The sequence below is a fragment of the Peromyscus maniculatus genome, chromosome 13, assembly GCF_049852395.1.
Source record: "Peromyscus maniculatus bairdii isolate BWxNUB_F1_BW_parent chromosome 13, HU_Pman_BW_mat_3.1, whole genome shotgun sequence".
Lineage (NCBI taxonomy): Eukaryota > Metazoa > Chordata > Mammalia > Rodentia > Cricetidae > Peromyscus > Peromyscus maniculatus.
The window spans coordinates 26,838,570-26,859,083 of record NC_134864.1 but is presented as its reverse complement, the minus strand read 5'-3'; the positions used below and the strand labels follow the sequence as shown (position 1 = coordinate 26,859,083).

The 20,514-nt window shown below is 43.0% G+C and overlaps 1 protein-coding gene across 3 annotated transcripts in view; it reads right to left on the bottom strand.

Annotated features, from left to right (window-relative positions):
* Nucleotides 1–14,702: 14,702 nt before the first annotated feature.
* Nucleotides 14,703–20,514, bottom strand: part of L3mbtl4 (L3MBTL histone methyl-lysine binding protein 4) — a 410,639-nt gene continuing 404,827 nt past the window's right edge. For all 3 annotated transcript variants that reach the window (XM_076549829.1, XM_016008230.3, XM_076549830.1), the window contains 2 exons: nt 18,203–18,265; nt 14,703–15,124 (listed from right to left, as the gene is read on the bottom strand). In XM_076549829.1, the coding sequence (XP_076405944.1) occupies nt 14,957–15,124; nt 18,203–18,265 (231 nt within the window). In that variant the 3' untranslated portion in view covers nt 14,703–14,956. The remainder of the gene's footprint in view (nt 15,125–18,202; nt 18,266–20,514) is intronic.

The following is a 20,514-nucleotide window of genomic DNA, read 5'->3' as shown; positions in this document are numbered from 1 at the left end:
TAGTGACTAGAACCTTCTTTTATTTGCCTTTTGTTTTGAATAGCATCTGTCTATGTAATCTGAACTAATCTCCTCTCTCTACCTCCCCAAACTGAAATTAGAGGCTTGAACGACATCACTTAGCCTGGCAATTAGAATATTAGTGGACATGCCTTTGTCTGGAGTTTCTCTTTGGTCTCATGGAGAGTACAGTGTAGGATCTAGTCCAAAACAATGGTCTTCTATAATTTTTCTTAAAGACAATATTAATATCACTATTTGTGTGTGAGCGTGTATGTGCATATTCACATGTGTGTAAGTGTGTGTTTGTGCATATGCATATTAGTCCATGTATGGGAGTGTGTGCATGTTCGTGTGTGTGTGTGTGTGTGTGTGTGTGTGTGTGTGTGTGTGTGTGTAGGACAGATGTCTTCCTCTATCATTTACCACTTTGTCTATGGAGACAAGGTCTCTCACTGAACCCAGCTGACTTACTGACTAGACTGGATAAGCCCATCAGTCCTGGGAATACTCCTGCATCTGCCTCCCCTGTACTAGATTTATAGCCATGTCACTATGCCTGTTTATTTTTTCACATGCATGCTGCAAATCTGAACCCAGGTCCTCATGCTTATATGGTAGGCAATTTGCTGACTCATCTCCCCATCCCCACTATTGGTTTTTAATGCACAGAACTGTTTTATGTCTTATTATAAAACTGCCAGGGGATTGACAACCTTGAACAGAAAAGTGAGCGGCTGGGTGAGTAGCCTGGGGACCTCTATGTGGGCTTTGCTTGACTCCTGGGCTTGAAAGAACACCCGAGGCACCTCACAGGCTCAGAAACCAGTGGCGACAGTAAGAGAAGAGCCTTGTTGGGATTCTGAACAGTATCAAGCTTTGGATTGCAGCCTGCGTGCCTGGTGCCAGCCTCACTTTGCTTTCAGGAGCCATGAAAGGGCCCTTTAGGGAAGGCAGATCAGCAGCTGGGACACAGCACAGAAGCACAGCAACCTAGTCAGGAGCCCTAACCACGTCTCTCATTGCAGTCTGTGTACCTCTGCCTGACCCCGTGATGAGCCACAGGGTCGGGTCCATGAAGATGCTCTTGGGAATCGTTGGATAACAGAGAAAAACAGTATGCAGATAAGGGGCTATGAAGGACCGTTCTTAAGCTCAGGATCCACAGGCTCAGCTTGCGTGATGTTCCTGTTTGAAGCAGGAAGGCAATGATAGCCCATTACAGTGGCTATAAAAAAAAATCCCACCATACCCTTCTCAAAGTTCAGACATCAGGACATTTCCCTTACTGGCTCATTTAAAACTTGTGAACTGAGCATGTATCCTCTACAATTTCTAGTCCTGTTGCTGAGGTCTCTGGGGTTTTATGAGGGAAAGTAGTTCAAAGAGATAATATGTAGAAGAATCATGAGCCAAGAACGTCCCAGAGGAGTGTGTAGGTGTCTAAGAGAAGATTCGATGGTGCTTCTCCCTCTGAAGATGGATGTACATCTCACATGGTTCTGCAGCATGCCTGGCGTATCCTGAGCAAGCAGCCTATGCTGTGTAGCAAGAGAATACTCCTGGATGGATTTTCTGGAAGGGCCCCTCATGGGGGGTCACTGTGCTTTTGTTCCTTCAGTAGCTTGAGGGTTGGGACCACACCATCAACACTCTTTCCCACTTCCCTGTGGTCATTATAAATGCACTGCTCAGGGCAGTCTTGCTGGGTGATTTCCTGGCATATGGAGTGACATGTCTTTATCAAGTTGTTTCTGCAAGGTTAACTGGCCCCAATGGCGATTTTAGCAACTAGCTCAGATGGGTAATCATCATAGAAATAATGTGCAAATGTTGTTTACAGTGGAAACTTTGACTGGTTAAAAAATAGAAAAAAAATGTCTATATCCATTTTACATGGTTGCATAATGACATTTTTATACAAATAGATGTTGTGCATGGAATGTATTCTCCTCCATAGTTTCTAACTTTCCCCTTCATTCCTTTTGTTCTTCAAGACAATTTCACTTGCACTTTTATGACACATACATATGCACATAAATACATATACCTATGCACACACATGTATGCGATTTTATGTATCTGAAATCTAGGAACGAGAAGTAAGAGAAGACACAGCATGTGTCTTTCTGAGAGTGGCTTAATTCATTTTATATGATGTATTGATCAATATTTGTGTGCATTTTCTAACAAACCACATAACCTCATTCTTTATGGCTGGAAACATCAAAAGTGCACATGAACCACATTTATATATCCGGGTTGGTTCCATTATGAACAATGCAGCAATAACACACTGATACATTGTTTTGGAGTCCCTTTGGATAAATATCCAAGAGTGGCACAGCTAGATCATGTGGTATATCTATTTTTAGTTTGCCAAGGAACCTCCATACTGAATTTCATAGTGTGTCATCTAGTTTACGTTTCCACTAGCGTGTAAAGTATTATTCTTCAGTATTATTTTTAGTTCCACATTGTTGCGGAGCTACCGCCTTAGTGGTTGGCTGTGTCCCTGGGTTCGCATCCTGTTTTCTACCTCTGTGACCTGGAGTATACTACTGAGGTTGCCTGTGGGTTCATTTCCCTACCTGGAAAATGAAGGAGAAGAAGCACAGTGCAAAGTTCCTGTGAGGAGGGAACAGACGAGTGAAGAGGAGGCCATGTTCCCGTTAGTACTGTTGCTATTACTGTAAGTGGCCGCACAGCAGGGACCAAGCCTTGCAGTCCAGTCTCAGAACCTTCTAAAGGAGGGAACTTATTCTTCAACTACTTCGCTTCTCAGAGAGAAAAACAGGAGATTTCTTTGTTTCCTTGGTTATTATTTATTTATGGCTACTGGGTTTTGAACCTTGTGCATGCTTAGCAAGCTATTTATTCTTAAAAATATAAAGTGCATTCTGAAAACAAAGTTTTGGATGACTTCACAACTACCTTCTTCCCACTGGAAAATTCTTGAATCAAAGATCGATTTCCTTGGTCCATGCTCTGGGGCCTCTCCAATCCCCAAGTAACAATAAATATAGATGCTCTTGGGAAAAGATAGCGAGCCCCAGGGCTTCCCCTGATAACTGATTTTTTAAAAAACTTTTTAAAATTTATCCATTGAATATTTCACAGAACATGTTTTGATCATATTATTTCTCCTCCTCCAACTCCTTGTAAACCACCCTGACCATCCAACTTCATGTCCTTTTTTTCTCTTACAAAACTGAAAAGCAAAACCAAAACAAGAAATCCCACAAAACATGGAGTCTGAATTGTGTTGGCCAACTACTTTTGAGCATGGGGCCTGCTCAGGGTTATGCTTCATACACCTAGTACCACTCCACTGAAGAATACCAATGTTCTCTCTCCCAGCCTATATCAATTACAAGTGGCTTCTTGGCTAGGAGTGGAACTCTGTGTTCATGTCTCCTCCTCCACACTGGGACTATGTTTGCTGTAAACATGTATGAGTCTTATGCATACTGTCAATTTCTGTGAGAACATATGTGTATCACTCCTGTTGCATCTGACAAACGGTTTCCTCGGCATCACCTACCACCTCTGACCCTTACAATCTTTCTGCCTTCTCTTCAGTGTGGATGCTTAAGCCTTGAAGGTGTAAAGACAACCCATGTAGGACTGGGTACTCCAAAGTCTCTCACTCTGTACACATCGTCCATTTGTGTGTCTCTGTACTTATTGCCATCTTCTACAAGAAGGAGCTTCCCTAATTAGGGTTAAGATTTGGCAATAGCCTGCAGCGTTTGGGGTCTACAGGACCCCTTTGAAAATGATTAAAAAATATGGAACCCATTCTTGGTTTTATGTCATAGCATATGATGTCTAGTTTGGATAATATGTCCCCCATTAAGTGATAAAGGGAACAGTATTTAAATTCTCTTTTCATATGTGTATATTTTAGGAAGCTTCTATAGTAGTGATGTTTCATATGGCCTTTCAAAAGGCCTTGACCTGTCCTTTCCAAGGGCAACAGTGCAGAATTCAGGGTTTCCAACCTGGGATGCCTATCTTACAGTTCTCTTCAACAGAACGTTTTCCTGGGGATGGAAATGTATGGGTATGGGATGGCCTGTAGCTTGTGCTGAACTTGCAGCAGCCATCAGCCACATGAGGCATTGGAGCACCAGAACTATAGCTACAGTGTCTGAGGGGCTGGGTTATTTCACTACAAATCTAACCAGTAAAATTAAAATAACCACATGCAGTGCATGGTTGCCATACAGGTCTGCTTCAAGAGAATAATATCCAAACTCACCGAGAAGACTTTCCTTAAAGGCTGACTGAATGAAGGGTCACCCACCTAAGATGGGAAAGAACCAGGCTAAATCTGGGAGAAGCCCTCATCTTAGTCTTCAGAAGACAAGAGTGTGGGCAGCCAAGGGAAGGGCAGAGACAAGAGATCTCCAAAATGGAGGGTGGCCGGCAGTGACAGGCAATTTAAGTGTCAACTGACTAGTTGAAGGCATATTCAGAGACCTTGCAGAGCATCATTCTGGGGAAGTGTCTGTCCAGAGGAGATCAGGGATGTGGGTATGTAGGTAGACTAGTGGGGACAATTTGCTTGTGTGTGTGTATGTAGGGGGTGAGGGGGAGGCTCTACAGTAAGCTAGGAATGGGAGACGAGAAAAGATGAAGGCATCTCTCTCTCCTGACACCCATTTCTCTGGTTCTTGGACATCAGAGTGCTAGACTCCTGGTCTTAGATCCATCCTATTAGGTTCCTTGGACCTCAGGCCTTTAGTCTCAGACTTGATTTTCCTGGGTCAGAGGTCATGGGTCTTGAGCTTGAATCTGCATCTTATCAGATTCTTGTCACATTGATGTCATTCAGGAGATATTGGTCTGGGTGCTTAGCTCTGACCTAAGATACTCAAGGAAAAGCAGAAAAATGTGGTGGATATATGAGGCATTTGTTTTCAAAATAGGTGTTTTATTGGTCCTGTAATGGAAGGCAGATCTTAAAGAAAGAAAAGAAAAAAAGAGTTCCCTGCATAGCCAGCATTATACAACTGCGCAATTAGCAGTCGGGATGCCATATTCTCAGTGTAAGGCTGGGCACTGCAGAAATGTAAAAACAGCATGAGAGTTGCATATGCTTAAATCAGGAAATAGAATTATAGCTAAGACATTCAGATTGGACAGAGAAAACTGAAGTGAGTCAAATGGAGGAGTCCGGAGAGCAGCTAGCTAGCTACCCAGGACACGGGGCGCAAGAAATCCATTGCAAATGTGTGTTCTGCTAATATCCTCATGCCAGGATACTGGGTTTAAATTTTCCCAAGGCCTCTCCCCGAAGGTCTAGTTCTGTGTAGCATTTTACGAACCACTAGCCGAACATCCATTTCAGGGAGTTAGCTCTCTGAGCGCTAGTGGGCTCTTCTGCTCACGCTGGCATGCCAGCCTTGCGTAACTCAACGGTGTTCTGGTTTTCCACCTGGTGTCCCAGGGACAGACTTTGTAAGCGTTGATGTGTAGTGAGAGTGAAATTATCTACCGCACCATTGAATTCTAACACGGGCCGCCATAGGTCAGAGTGACAGCAACCGGCCTTGAGAGGACCATTTGTAGACTAGGAGAAGGCTCTTCAGTGGAACAAATGGCTGAGAAGGGAAGCAGGGGCAAAGACTGGAAACATGATGAAAGCACAGGGCAAAACATAAAAACACAAAACAAAACACGAACAGACCTTCCTGAAAGCACCCTAAGGAGGAAGATGTAGGGGTGGAGTGCTTGCCATGCAAGCATGAAGAACTGACCCCATCATCCAAATAAGGAGCTTGACAAGACATGCCAAGTGTCTGTAATCCCACCAATGGAAGGCAGATTAGAAGGACCCCTGTGGCTCGCTGGCCTGCCAGTCCACTGAATCAGTGAGCTCCAGTCTCAGTGAGAGACCCTGCCCCAAAAGAAAGGTGTTAGGGATTAAGAAAGGCACTCAACATGGGCCCCTGACCCATATACCTACACACACACACACACACACACACACACACACACACACACACACACACCATGTTCCACCCCCCCAACCCCTCCCCCAGCACAACAACAAAAGTGAAAAGGGGCATTTTAGTCAGGAAAACACTGAAGAGTGATGCTGTAGAATATTCCTTTACACTGTGTGAAGAGGTGCCACTGTGATTGGTTTAATAAAGAGCTGACTGGCCAATAGTTAGGCAGGAAGAGGTTAGGCAGGACTTCTGGGGACAGAGAGGACTAGGGAAGAAGAGGAGAGGCAGAGAAGCTAGCCAGATGTGGAGAAAAAAGCATGAGCCATATGGAGAGATGAGGTAATGAGCCACACGGCAGAATGTAGATTAAAATAAATGGGTTCATTTAAGTTATAAGAGCTAGTGAGACAAGCCTAAGCTAAAGCCAAGCTTTCATAATTAGTAAGTCTCCCTGTCATTATTTGGGAGCTGGCAGTACGGAGATAGACTTGCTACATAGAAAGACTTGCTACAGAATGACATCATCAGTCTCTCTCTCTCTCTCTCTCTCTCTCTCTCTCTCTCTCTCTCTCTCTCTCTCTGTTTCTCTCTCTCTGTCTCTCTCTCTGTCTCTCTCTCTCTGTCTCTCTGTCTCTCTCTCTCTCTCTCTCTCTCTCTCTCTCTCTCTCTCTCTCTCTCTCTCTCTCCCTCATATATACATATATAGAATGAGAGTGTAATGAGGGTTCATGCCTGTAATCCCAACACTAGGGAGCCTGGAGAATGAAGATCATGAATTTGAGGCCATATGGGCTACATAATAAGAACATACATTAAGTCTTCCTCTGCCATGTGTAAACTGACTTTATAGGAATAGAAAGGACCCAGTATGTTTCATACCATGCAGGAGTGGAAAGGGCTGAAGCTGGGTCTGGAAACAGTCAGTTTTACTTCCCCTTTGCTTTTTAAAAATTACATGTCAAGTACCTCATCAACACGTCCAAATGTGAACCATTAAATTCTTTTAACTCTGTGTGCATATATTGTGCTAGTACTTAGAAATGCGGGGAATTTGGGGAGCTTCACCCTTCCCTCTTGAGGAAATGTCTCTGCTGGACATTTTGTAATTGTTCTCACTAAGGACTTTTTGGAGATGAGATAATAAAGATGAACGTGATCACATGACCCAAGTAGCCAAGTATGGTCTATTTGTCTATCAGTGCATACCTGGATCTTCATCAAGGTTGAGAAAGTTATGGCGTTGCTCTCAGGAACATGCACAGTGATTTATTGTGTGTGTGGAACAACGGAAAATGAGAATTAAATAAATTTGTTGGAATAACTTTTTTTTTTTTTTTTTACTAGCTGAAACCTCGTAAAACCTGGAGTATATACCTTGGAGCCTAAAGCTCTTATGTAAGTGGGTTCTTTGTTTCTTTATTGTTTTCCCCGAGGGCAGACATTCCAATTGTCTGGCTGTTCTAACTTACAGCACAGGCTGAACTGTGGAATAGGTTTCTGTCAGCCTAAGCCTGCTAAGAGTGGTCACAAGTTCCAGAAGACTTTTCAAGTTGCAAACAAGTAACAAGACATGGAAAAATAGACCTTTCTTCTAGGAAACGATAAGGGGACACTTTGACCAGGCTCTGATCTGGAAAAAAATGCTGTAGCTTACAGATTTTCTAGTTAAAGGGAACTTGCCTATAGAGATAGAATGAACTAAGTGTAAACAAATTATATATATATATTTGTGTGTGTGTGTGTGTGTGTGTGTGTGTGTGTGTGTGTGTGTGTGTGTGTAAAACTGTACATCTCCTAAGGCAATTCAGTTTTCAGGTCAACATGCACCTAAATGACTGACTGAGAAATGTGCCCTAGCTGGCTTTCTGAACAGCAGTAGCTCATGCTCTATGATGGATATGATGGATATGATGGATATGATGAATATGTAGTGTTGTTTCTGGATGGGCCATGACCTCCCACCTCCCCAGCAGGCACAGCACTCCTTCCAGTTCAGTATTCTACTCAATTTCTATCACCTATTCATCACCCTCCCTCCCTGAGGGCTCTGAGAGTCAAATATCTGCTGGATAATTTTTTGCATTACCAATCCTTTTGGATTACCAAACCTAACTATGTGGAAACATGCTCGTCTCTAAAATTGTTACACATGCATAATAAATAGTAGAACACCACTGGGCTGAAACTATTGAATCTGTATTTAAAGGATGGCAGTATTTAAAGTTACCTGCCTGATGACAATCTCAGTTAATCACATTGGAAATATCTCTGATTAGTTCTTGTTAATTGCCACTTGTAACCCAAGGGGATAAAAGTCTAGAAATTTCATGTTAGCTGGTTACTTAATAGCTAATGTCAACCTGGTACTTAAAATAATATCCGCAGTTATTAGCTAGGAAGTTAGCTTTATGGACTTCTTTCTAGACCCTAGGGGAAGGGGTATGGGGACATCTCCATGGTTGGAATGGTCAGAGAAGGAACCCAGATGCAGAAGAGATCATGCCCACATCTGGATATGTGGTAACAAGTGTCCTTCGATTCAAATACTACCTTTTGGGGATCTAGTGAATGACATTGCCTGGTCACATTTCTTAAGAGATATGTGTACCAGAAGATCATATATCTATGAATAGGATTCAAGAAGTTTCTCTTTGTCTTTGCTATTTCATCTTCATCTTTTAGTTCAAGCTCAACCAACTTGAACTGATTTCATGAAAATAATTTGTTTTAATTTAAATATTTTATTTTGGGGAATTTTATATATGAGTACTATATTTATACAATTTCCAGTCCTCTCTCTCCCAAGTCAATCTTTTCTAATGCCTCCCTTCTCAGATTCATGGCTTCCTCAATTTTTATTACACACACACACTTACACAAACACACATATACACACACTGACACTCATGGCACACACACATACACACACAGCACACACACACACACACACACACACACACACACACACACACACACACACACACACACACACCCCTTACTGGGGCCAGTAAGCATTGCTTGTGAAGGATTTTTACTTAGTTTGCTCATACTTGTCTCCTCTGTGAAGACTGTGCTTGGCATAGCACGAGTTCCCAATAAGCATTTGCTGAGTGAATACATTGCGAAACTTTCACACACAGAGACAGACTGCTCTAGTGAATTTGCTGGTTTGTCTGGAAGCAACGTCACAATAAAATCAACGTGTGTTTGTGATGGGCATCTGTGATATTTTCCCTTTACTGCTAGGCTTGGTGTCCCGGTTTGGAAGGAGGGTGGGGAAATCTCCTTCCTGGACAGCCTCAGATTGAAACGGATGGAAACAAAGGCTGGTGAAAGACAAGTATATTCTTAAAGTAAAAACAACAACTGGAAAGAGAAAAAAGGTTGGCTGTGCTGGAGGATGACTGAAAACAGAAAAATTTTGAAATTCAATCATCAACACCCACTAACCTTTCTGAATTCTCTTTAGTAAGACTCTTTGAAGTGGCTTTCTGCCTGATCATCATTTCTGTTGGCAACACCAGAACAATTGAAATGTCAATTGCTTCTTGGAGGAATCACTTCTCTATTTCCTTCCTTCCTTCCTTCCTTCCTTCCTTCCTTCCTTCCTTCCTTCCTTCCTTCCTTCCTTCCTTCCTCCCTCCCTCCCTCCCTCCCTCCCTCCCTCCCTTTCTTTCTTTCTCTTTCTTTTCTTTTCTTTGAAAAGAGCTGTAGAGAAGATCCTACCCCACATGCTGCCATTGTTCACAGAGGCAATATTTCCCATGGATTCCCCATGCCATACTTCTCTGACACCCACTTGCCATATGCCCACTTGGGCAGCCAGCTGACAAATGGACTCCTTCATCCTCTCTAACCCACAGTTGGAAGACATCTCTCACAGATCATGTGTCGGGCCCCCAATCACCCATGGGGCAGCACTGCATGTGGGGCCTAGGGAGCAGTGGCCAAATGCCATCAGCCTGGGTGTAGAACTGCTGTAAAGGTGAATGTGGCTCCTATAGCCTTTTGCTTTTTGTCCTCTGTCTTCAGCTGTGGGACAGCCCTCACCTTTTGCCAGTATGGGCCATGTTCTTCAATGTTTTACTCTCAGATGTCTCACTTTCAGAAACTGGGAAAAAAAGGTCTGTGGTTTCTAAATTATCCAGCCTGTGTTCTTTTGGCTGAGATAGATAAGGGCCTGTTAAATGCATCCTTTCCCCGGAGACTTTAAACATATGACATTGAGCTAATATTAGTCAACTAACTCTTGATGACTTTTCTCTATGGAAATATCTTATAGATCCCAGAATTTCACAATGTAAAGAGGTTCCTATATTGCAGACAGTCCTATGTGAGTTCCACACGTGTGCTCTTAGCTGAAGTGCAAAGATTGCAGTTCAATCTGCCCCCAAATTTCTGGGTTTAACCTGGGATTTCTTAGTACTCTGTTCTTCATGAATCAATTTGCTTTGATGCCTAGCTTTCAACATCAAAGGGAACAGAATCTAATTTCAAGGTGAAGGAAAGAGGAAAATAATGGGTGGTCCTCTACATTGAAATAGCACCAAACAACTAGTTTGATCTCATGAAATAGAAGTAAGTGAACTCGATGTTTTAAACTGTCATTTCTCACATTTTTTCATTCCTCTTTCCATTCCCATTTTTGTGGCTGTTCTTAGACTATCTCATCCCACAATCCTTCTCCTGTCCTTTTCTTTATGGCAGAGACACAGCAGTACTGCCCCTCAATCCATCTTGGTCCCCAGGAGAAGAATGCCTGGTGTCAATACACACAGCTTTCTGCTCTGCTATCATCCTTTCCTGTATGAGTCAGGTCTTCACTGCCATCTGGATGTCCCCTGGGTTCCATAGGCATCCTTCTGGGACAATCAGATCTGACAGCAGGATCATATCTGATTGGTCACTGGATTCAAAATACCCCATCTTCCAGAAAAGAATATGTGGTGCAAATCACTGGAGGCAGATGATTTTATTGAGAAATGTAACTGCTGATCACCAAATAATTCAGTCACCAAATTTATTTGTTTAAATCTTATGTTTGAGTTGAACAATGCTTATTTGGTCTTTGCCACATCATTTTAAGGGCAAAGAGATCCCAATTTTCTACTCCAACTGGAAACTGAAGGAATAAGAGAAATGGAACCTGGGGCACATATCAAGAATAGATTTTTGAAAAACGATTTCTTCTTAATATATTATTCATTAATAAATGTATTCATAGGAAGAATATATTTATAAGGATCTGAATATTCAAGAATCTATTAGCAAACATGTTCTTCATGCATATATTTATAAGAAAAGCATTTTTAAGAGGAATATATTTATAAGAGAGTATATTCATGAAGAACATATCCTCAAATACTAAGAATATATTCGCAGGAACATTTCACATGCAAAATGATATTTGTCAGTTCCCTCTATGAGTTGCATCCACAAATGAAGAACTCCCTAAGATGATATGGAACAAAAATGTCCAATGAATGAATGTTAAAAAAATCGGTTTTTGGCTAGAAGGTGAAGATACAGTTTGAGATCAAGCAAATGTTTGAAGGTGCCAGACCCCATCCAAACCCAGGTCTTGCTCCACAGTTCAGGTGACCTTACTGTACTTTAGTGACCCTACCTCTGATTCACAGGGCCTGGGGGAACTCTAGACAAAGCTGAGTTGTCTTAGAAATCCCAGAATGTTTGACAGTCATCATTTGGCAAGAGAGAGCTAGCATTACCCAGAAGCCCATGCTATCATGGGGTCCACCTCTGGGGCTGCCCTTCTAGGGGAGTCTACAAAGTCAGGTGTCTAATCCCAGAGGGGAGGTGTGTCGAAATGGTTAAGGATAGGTTTCTCTCTGAATGTTCTAGTGTTATTGTAAGTGAGAAATTTATTTTTCTAAAAGTTATCTGAAGTTACAGCCACTCCGAGAGTACTGTGTGAGAAGTCCTGAGCTCCCTTAGGATTATTGCTAATGATCTAATTGCTAGCATCATGATGTGGCCTTGTGCTGTGTTGTACAAATGGTCCTGTGGGGGAACCCTTTCTAATAACATAGATGCTTGTATTTCTTGGAGTCCTGTTGACAATTTTGCTGTTTTCGTCCTGACTCAAAGGCAGATACTAGGTGAGAATTTGGAGGAGAGGCTGTAGGGAGTAGCCCCTGCACTTGTGGTTTTCTGAATACTGTGTCACGCCTGACACCATGTTGGGAATCCTCTTGGTAGGATAAAATAGTTCTGTTTTTAGTATTTCAGGTCATTCTGGAAAGTACAGGCAGGCATGTGTGGATGGAGGAAAAAATTGCCTTGAATGGAAGGAACTTAGAGTTTTCTGTAGTAAGTTTATTCCACTGCCAATGTAAAGAAATAGCTGGCACTTTGCAGACACCCATTCTGCTTTATATACCAACATCTTATGTGTTGTTTGCATTTACATACATACATATATTCTCCAAATCAAAATTTAAAAAAATTCCCCATGTAGGCACCATTTTCCACTTTATGGAGTGTTACCCTCATGTAGGTGATGGAAAGCTGGAATTCAAGTTTCATTGTCTTGCTTCATTTGTTGACACAGCATGTAGCTGTATGTCCATTAGGAGCCAGACATTGCATTCAGCACAGGGAGTCAGTAATAAACATGACTGTCTTAGGCTATCTACACATCTTCTAGAGAGACCAGAAGAGTTAAAAATGTAGCAATACCACTGAAGGGTATCATATAATAGAAAAGGAGCTACTACTTGCCATGGGGTCACCTACAGTGAAGATTCAAGAGAGACTACTGAGATACTGAGCTTACTATGAAGCAGGATGTACCATGGTGGAGGTAACCACCAATAAGAGCATGGTGAACTTAGAAGAAAGAAGTCCAGTCTAAATCTAGCATGAAACATCAAAGAGAGAGAGGACAGAAGGGATGAGCCAGGCTGGATCATAGAGTACCTGTAGAATACTGGACCTGCAGAGAGTAGCATGTGAGAATTGGCTGTGTACCTCTCCTACCCCAGTGATGCTGTGGTGGTAGAATTTACACCACAGGAATAGGGATACTCAAGTGACTGACTTCATGGCTTGGTTAGCTACTTCAATGGTGGCATTTTCTCAGGTGGAGGAAGATGAGTTTCCTTTGTGGAAATGCTGAGATTGGGGATATAGATAGATCTAGATCTATCTATCTATATACCTGATCTCACTGTCTTCCAGGAAAGATAGTTCAACCTCAGTTCTGCTTGGTGTCATTTCTTCTATTCTGGGCATTACTGATGAATTATCCTGTAGCAAGTATCTGAGCTACAAGTCTCAGGTCTTCTATAAAATGAGCAATTATAAAGCCCATATTAATTAAAAAGCTTTCCAACTTAGTCTCTCACACTATTAATATCTTAACTGTTTCCCTAAGAGAACACAGCAGTCAAAACCAGCAAGTTTCTCTGCTGGCCATTGCAGGCAGTTACCTCTGTTCTTCCACAGCTGAGGAAAAGAAACAGACCCCAGACTGTAAGGCAGGCACAGGCTATGATCACACATCCAGTAAGACAAAGAGAGGCTGCTTTTTACGTGTTTATTAACATTTAAAATATATTAAAACTTTAACAGTAGATGCAGGAATTTTTATTGCATGTGGAAGTCTCCAAAAAAAAAAAAAAAAGAGAAAAACAAAACATTACAGAAACAAGTTTACATCACCTGATAGTATATTAAATTTACATTTAGGTAAGCATTTAAAGAATGCAATATATATGCTTTCAAGTTTTTTTCTTCTTCAGTGACCTAAAGTTAGAGAAATTCGCTGGGCAGAATCAACTTTGTTAAATTGAGAATGTTATTAATGTAGCAGAAAGATGTTGTCAGATCTGCCTCTTTCTCACGGCTTCCCCTTTAGTTCCCATCCCTAAAGAAGGAGTCTTTGCTTCCCGGAAGGCAGTTGTGAATGCTACTATGTGAAAGAGCAGAAACAGTTGTAGACTTGGGGTTCTCCTTTTTCATTATTATGAGGTGGTCTGTTCACAACTCGAGTCTCAGACACACTCACTTCTAAAACATGATGGAAGTCTGAGAACGGGTCAGAAGAATTCAGCCAAACAACAGATCCTGAGCTGCTCTCTGGAGGTCCTCTGCCTTGCTGCCCTGCCTCTGGAGGTGAAACCAGAACCTGACACACTCGCTCCAGCATCAACAGATGAGGGAGGAGTTCATTCTGAAGTTTGTTTCATCAGAATGCAGACAGAAAGGAGTTCATTCAAGTGGGTTATTGGCCAAGGCTGTTGTTAGAGAAAACTCCGGAGACAGCCCTGATGGCCGGTTCTCTGGAGGACCTCATCTGGTCCCTGAAATGCCCAACTACTCTGCTGCTACTTCTAGGCACACTCCTCGGAGTAGGCTCTGGGGCACCTTGGAAACATAACCAAAGAATAGTAAAAGGAATAAAAGTGAGCATCATGAAAACAATGTGCATATTAGCACTTTATAAAAGATTCATACTTTCCTGAGTTAAGGGCACAGAAACCTCAGGAGTCTTCTTGGAAGCACCAGGCTCCCATCTCTTAGACTCGCCACACCCAGATGATAGATGTGAGCTGTGCTTGGATGTGTTTGTGTTGGACACATTAATGATAGATTAATGAATTGATTATCTGGCATTTTACCACTTGAGACACTTAATGCTTGCAGAATGGAGAGTGGTTCTCATATATATATATATATATATATATATATATATATATATATATATATATATATAGAGAGAGAGAGAGAGAGAGAGAGAGAGAGGGTAGAGGACAGACATGTGGACAGTTTCTTCAGTCTGTTTGTTGCAGTAAGGATGGCACCCAAACCAACACTTGGACCTAAGTGTCTGAGTCATTGGCATTTCACCATTTGCCAAAGTCTGCCATACACCTAAACCAGACACTTTAAAGGGTATGACCATGGGGACATTGGCGGCCAACCTTGTTTCTGAAGGCACAAGTCCCAGTATCGGGGGATGTTCAGGAGCATGTTTATCTCCTGGCTTCTGGGCCCGAGGCAACATCATCTTCAGTGACATCCTGGGAGTTCCTGAACATCAGGATAGAATTATAAATCTTCAGTGCTGGGCCCAGCTTGATCTTCATCACTTTAACGATGTCTGCCTGGGTCAGAAGCAGGAAGGCTTTGCCATCTATCTGCTGTGAATAAACAAACAATCACAAATATAATTACTCCACACTGGAGCTTGTTTATCCACCAGGAGCATTTCCTGGGTACAGTGTGTGACACTAAATCCATATGGCCTTGATGGAGTCACCCCCCCCCCCCATTTGACTCAAGGCAGATCAACAACATTGTGCTCACAGAATAAAGGAGTCAAATTAAATTAGAAGGTTCTCAGTTTGTTAAATATAGACTCAATATATTAATTTGTGCCAGCACAGACTTCCATTGTTATGTTTCAACATTTTTTTTTTGGCCTGAATGTACCAAGAGCTTTAAAAGTACCACCAAGTAAATCTCCAGAGAGTAAGGCCACATGTGCAGGCTCTGTCTGGTGTCACTGAGGGTGTGGAACACTGGAAACAACCTCATGCTGTAGCAACAGAAGGAAAAAATTGTACTTTAGCTGCATGTGGGATGCTACACAACACAATCCCTTAACACGTGTTTCAATGAAACAGTCTGTGCTCTGTGCAATCTCACAAATCGTTAAGCAGTCATATATATTATGACAACAAAGATCTTCTAGTTTTGAAAAATAAGTCTGTATGAACACACATTTGAAATATCAGAAACCTTGGGCCACTGTAGGACTCAGGGGGAAGAAGTAGTTGTGGCTGAGTCTGATGACCTGAGTTTAACCTCTAGAACCCACAGTGGAGCAACAGAAAAGACACCTGGCATTGTCCTCTGACCTCTACATACATGCTGCAGCATGTGTCCACACTGACACACATGCACACCGTACATACAAAGTGATACTAAAATATTAGAAACCTTGACCCCCCAATAGCAAAAGAAGTTATCTTTGGCTATCAGAATAGTGATTTATCTTAATATTATCCCTTTAGCTTTCCAATAACTTCATTTCCTTTCTGTAACAAAACCCACTAAACAGAAAAAAACATGTAACATTATCTCATTTATTAATTTTAAGCACATTTAGAAACAATATGAGAATGATTCTTGGCTCAAGTCCAAATTTGGGAGTAATGGATGTATTGATGATATTCATTGTGGTAATTATGTGCATATGGTACTTGCATAGATGTATAAAACACCATGTTGTGTGCTTTGAGTATGCTCGATCCTCATTTGACAGTTAAATGTTTTTTAAGTTAGGAAAGCATGCGGCTACATGATGTGGGACAGCTTTCCTGAGTCATATGATGATGAATAGTCACCATGTAGACTGTGTTGGTTCTCAGCTTCTTGGAGTCCTAGGGACCTCAGAGCTTGTCTCTGTGGATTGCTTGGGGGCACCTGTCCCTATATGATATACACACTTATGTAGTTACCTAGGTCAGCTGACTCTTGGCTGCAGAACCAGAGACTGGGATGAAAGGGTTTTCTATGGCAATCCCTCTGTGAACCAGAGCCATGCACGCAAACCCACCCAAATCCAACAGCGCGAACCTCTTATAGTCAATGCCTCCTCGACGGTGGTGATCCCTTTGATGGAAGGTTGACGTACTTGGGGTTCTTGGGTAGGCTTCTTAACACTTATAAAAGTTCATAAAAATTACCTCTATGAAGTATTATCTGATGAAGTCACAGCCATTTAAGAGCATAAGATGCTTTTCTGGGGATCAATTCCCTGTTCTCTGAGGCAGGGAAGAGTCATTACACCTCTTTCCCCACCTTGACCTGGGTTCAGCACCTGCATTTTCAGGCAAAAAGCACTGGCCAGGCGGTCAGTTGTCATAAAAATGAGGCAGTGATGGTGAAGATGACAGTGAGCGTGTATGGAGATGCAGGAATCTGCTATAATCTACTGTATGTGTTTCACTCTGCTGATGATCCTGTGAGGTAGATGAGGAAACCTGGAATGTCCAGTGTAAAGATGTTCCCAGTGTCACACAGCTTCTCAGAGGCAAAGCTGGGGTCCCAGGCAGTGCCTCGTGGACCCAGAGGAGAGGGTCCTCTCTAGATTGCTTATTAAGGCCCAATTGGTTGGTGTACTTTAGAGGTCCCATCCCGTAAGTCTGTGTGTTTTAGATAGAGAGGAGCAAGGAGAGTTCAGTGATTTTTCCCATGGGGGTCAGCAAGTATCAAGCTTGAAAACTCCCAGAAAGGGTTTTATATTTATCGTACAGAAAGACTCAGAGACAAACTAGTTCTTGTGGATTGCTAAGGGAAGAGAGCTGGCTGTGTGCAAGCCTGGGTAAGGTCCGCCCAGGCTGTGTTGCATTCCGGTGGAACCACAAAAACACTGAGCTTTGTTGGATGGTATCAAAAGCTGCAGGACTCTGAGGGTCTCAGAACCCAGGACATCAAGAAGATGTCCCTTGAATCGTGCATGCTCTGAACTCAAAGGGCAGGCAGGGACACCATGCTGTAAACATTCCCTAGGATCTAAGTTTCCTGGAGCACTAATTGAAGCTGTAGAATCTTCTGAGAGGGGAGTATACGACACTGCCCCTTCCCACTGTGCCTGGCCTTCCTGAGGATGGCCTCTAAGGTAAACCACCTCTACAGTGTTCAGAGGACAAAGGACCCCTGTGAGAAGCTCAGCGCAGTGCAGGCTTGCAGCGGTCACGTGATAGATAATCGTCATCATTATTTTATCATCTACAGTAGACCCCGGTATTTTCTGCAGCCCCTGGGACTATGGATTCTGGCTTTTGAAAAATGCTAAGCAATTGAGGACACGACCAACCATGAGGAAGCAGGAAGCAGCAATGCCACATGAGGATGCTTCTTACATCCATTCTGAAGCAGGTGCAGGCAGGGGGATGGGCTAGTCTCACTCTCACTGTAGAGCAGAGAATTCATCCCTTCCCCCAAGGCTCCCTAAAGCCACCAACGTGAAGCCTTCACAGCTCCCATAGACACTAATTATCTAATGCACTTACTCTCCCACCCAATGGTCTGAGTGGAGCACCCAGCATCCTATGACAGTAAGGGTAAGCTCCACTGCTGGGCTTTTCCGTGGTCCCTTTCTCTCGCCTCCTCCATCCAACTGCTCTTATTTACACTTAAATAGATGGAAGCAAAGCACTCCTGGGCCTAGCTTGAAGTTCAAAAATATATCTAATTTTTCCATTTATTACCTCTTTCTTGAAGCACTTGGCATGTTCTTCACAGCCCAGAAGAGACTGTACAAACTCAGCCACCTACAACACAGGATGAAAAGCTAAATTTTAAAACATGCACCTGAAATAATTTGAGGCTTGAAGTAACTTGCTGTGTGAATGAAACATGCTCCAAGTCTCAAACACTTGGAATTTAAACAGTAACTATCAAATCATATAACCTTTTTTTTCTAGCTCATTAGCTGTGTTCTGCACCATGTGTCTTTTCTGTCCACTTATCACCAGGCTGGCCTATGCAGAGTATGTTGATAAGGGGACAGTGATGACCAAATCTGTATGGGGCTCTGGCACTGGGAAGACTGCCAATATGTGGTCCTCCTAATCATGTGGGGCTGGTGGCTGTGGAGAGTGGTTATCATAGGGCCATCAGGATGTTAGGAACATCTTGCTTGCAGGTACACTGAAATAACAAGTCCCCCCTTTAAGCATCACTGGGGGAGGCTCTAGCACACCTCTCAGGTACCTGGCAACCATGGAAACTCCATACATCATGCTGAACTAGATTCCCACATAAATGATGTTAAAAGCCCAGAGAGGCTTAACAACTTTATAGTCCTACTCAGCCAGTTATCAGCAGAGATTTTGGAACTCAGGCTGCCTATTCCCAAGTCCTGAGTTCTGGAAATCACTCTCTTCAACTTTCCCCTCTTGCCCGATGACTCATCTCCTTCTACACACATATAACACACACACACACACACATACACACACACACACACACACACACACACACACACACACACCACATACATACACACACCACACACACATATGCACACCACATACACACACACCACACATACACACCACACACACAACCCACACATACATACACACACCACACACACATATGCACACCACATACACATACACACATACACCACATACACACCACACACATGCACATGAACACACACCACAATACATGCATACCACACACCACACACACACACACACACACATACACATACACACACACACACACACACACACACACACACACACATACACACACACATTTCCTTGTAGTGAGATAGCTTGAAGACCTGACTTACAGTGCAGATAGCCTCCAAATGTCCCCAACAGATGCTGCCTGTTCAGATAAGATGAAGAAGTGTGGGCTGGATAAGTGGATGTTGATGATGTTTTGACAGATCTAGCATGGCTGTGGCATAGGCTGGCCCCAAGCTGGGGTTGGAGTACATGGGTTTTGGGGGTTAGGAGCTCAGGGGAACTGGCTTATTTTCCCTTGCTACCTCGTGATTCGACTTGGTGGTGAGCACCTGCCTGTGCCTTTCATGAGAAGCTCTGGAGACAGCTGAAGAGCACTGGTCCTTATACCAACATCTGCCCCATCTCTAAGCCCTGAGAGCACTTCCTCCCTCCAAGACTCTCCAGTGATCAGTGGACCCTGTTTCCCTCAGGACAGAAACGGATGCCAAGAATTGAGATGACTATTCTTGGGGCTCAGAATAGCGAGGACCATCACCCAGAAGATGCACCCGTGTTCTCCTGGCCACATTTAGTCTGTGGGAATTCAAAAAGTTCAGCATATTTTCTTTTGGGGGACACTCCGGCATGTGCTCAGGGTCTGCCTTCCTCACTCCAGCGCTACAATTCTAGCTCGGCAAAACTAATTTGTGAATATCCTTCTAAAGTGGAAGGGAGGTTGTGAATTTTAGGAAATGTCCCTAAGCATCCAGCAGGCTGCCACGCACAGACATCCCACTGTGGGAAGACTTCAGTGCAAGTGTGATCAGACTAGACTTATCAACATGGCAGCTAGTGGTCCACTGAAAGCCCCATGCTCCCATAGGGCACCGGCTGAGGGAGCTTTGTCAGTTTGCAGACAATTAATATGGGTGGTTTTCCTACATGAATAGGAAGCATGGGACATATGCTGGGTATTGACGGGGAATTGATGAAAGCAATGAAAGGCCACTGTTCAAGTCACCTTGGTGGGAAACTGGGGCAAGTGTCAGCAGTGGTAGAGGTGGCTGAAGTTGGGCCTCCAGAGTCCAGGACATTGTCACATCTGAGTCCTTCCCTAAGCTACTCTTTTGGCTAGAAAGCATTGACCATGACTATGTCTGAGGGCTTTGTGATGGGCACACCTCTGAATAGGACTGAATTACTGTTGAGTCTAAGGCTCAGTTCACAGAGAGTAAGGAAAGGAGAATGTCACATAAGGCATATCTTGCCCATCACTATAATAAGCATGTCCCATGTGTGACCTGTAGGAGAGATGCAAAGGCATTTGGATGGTAAGA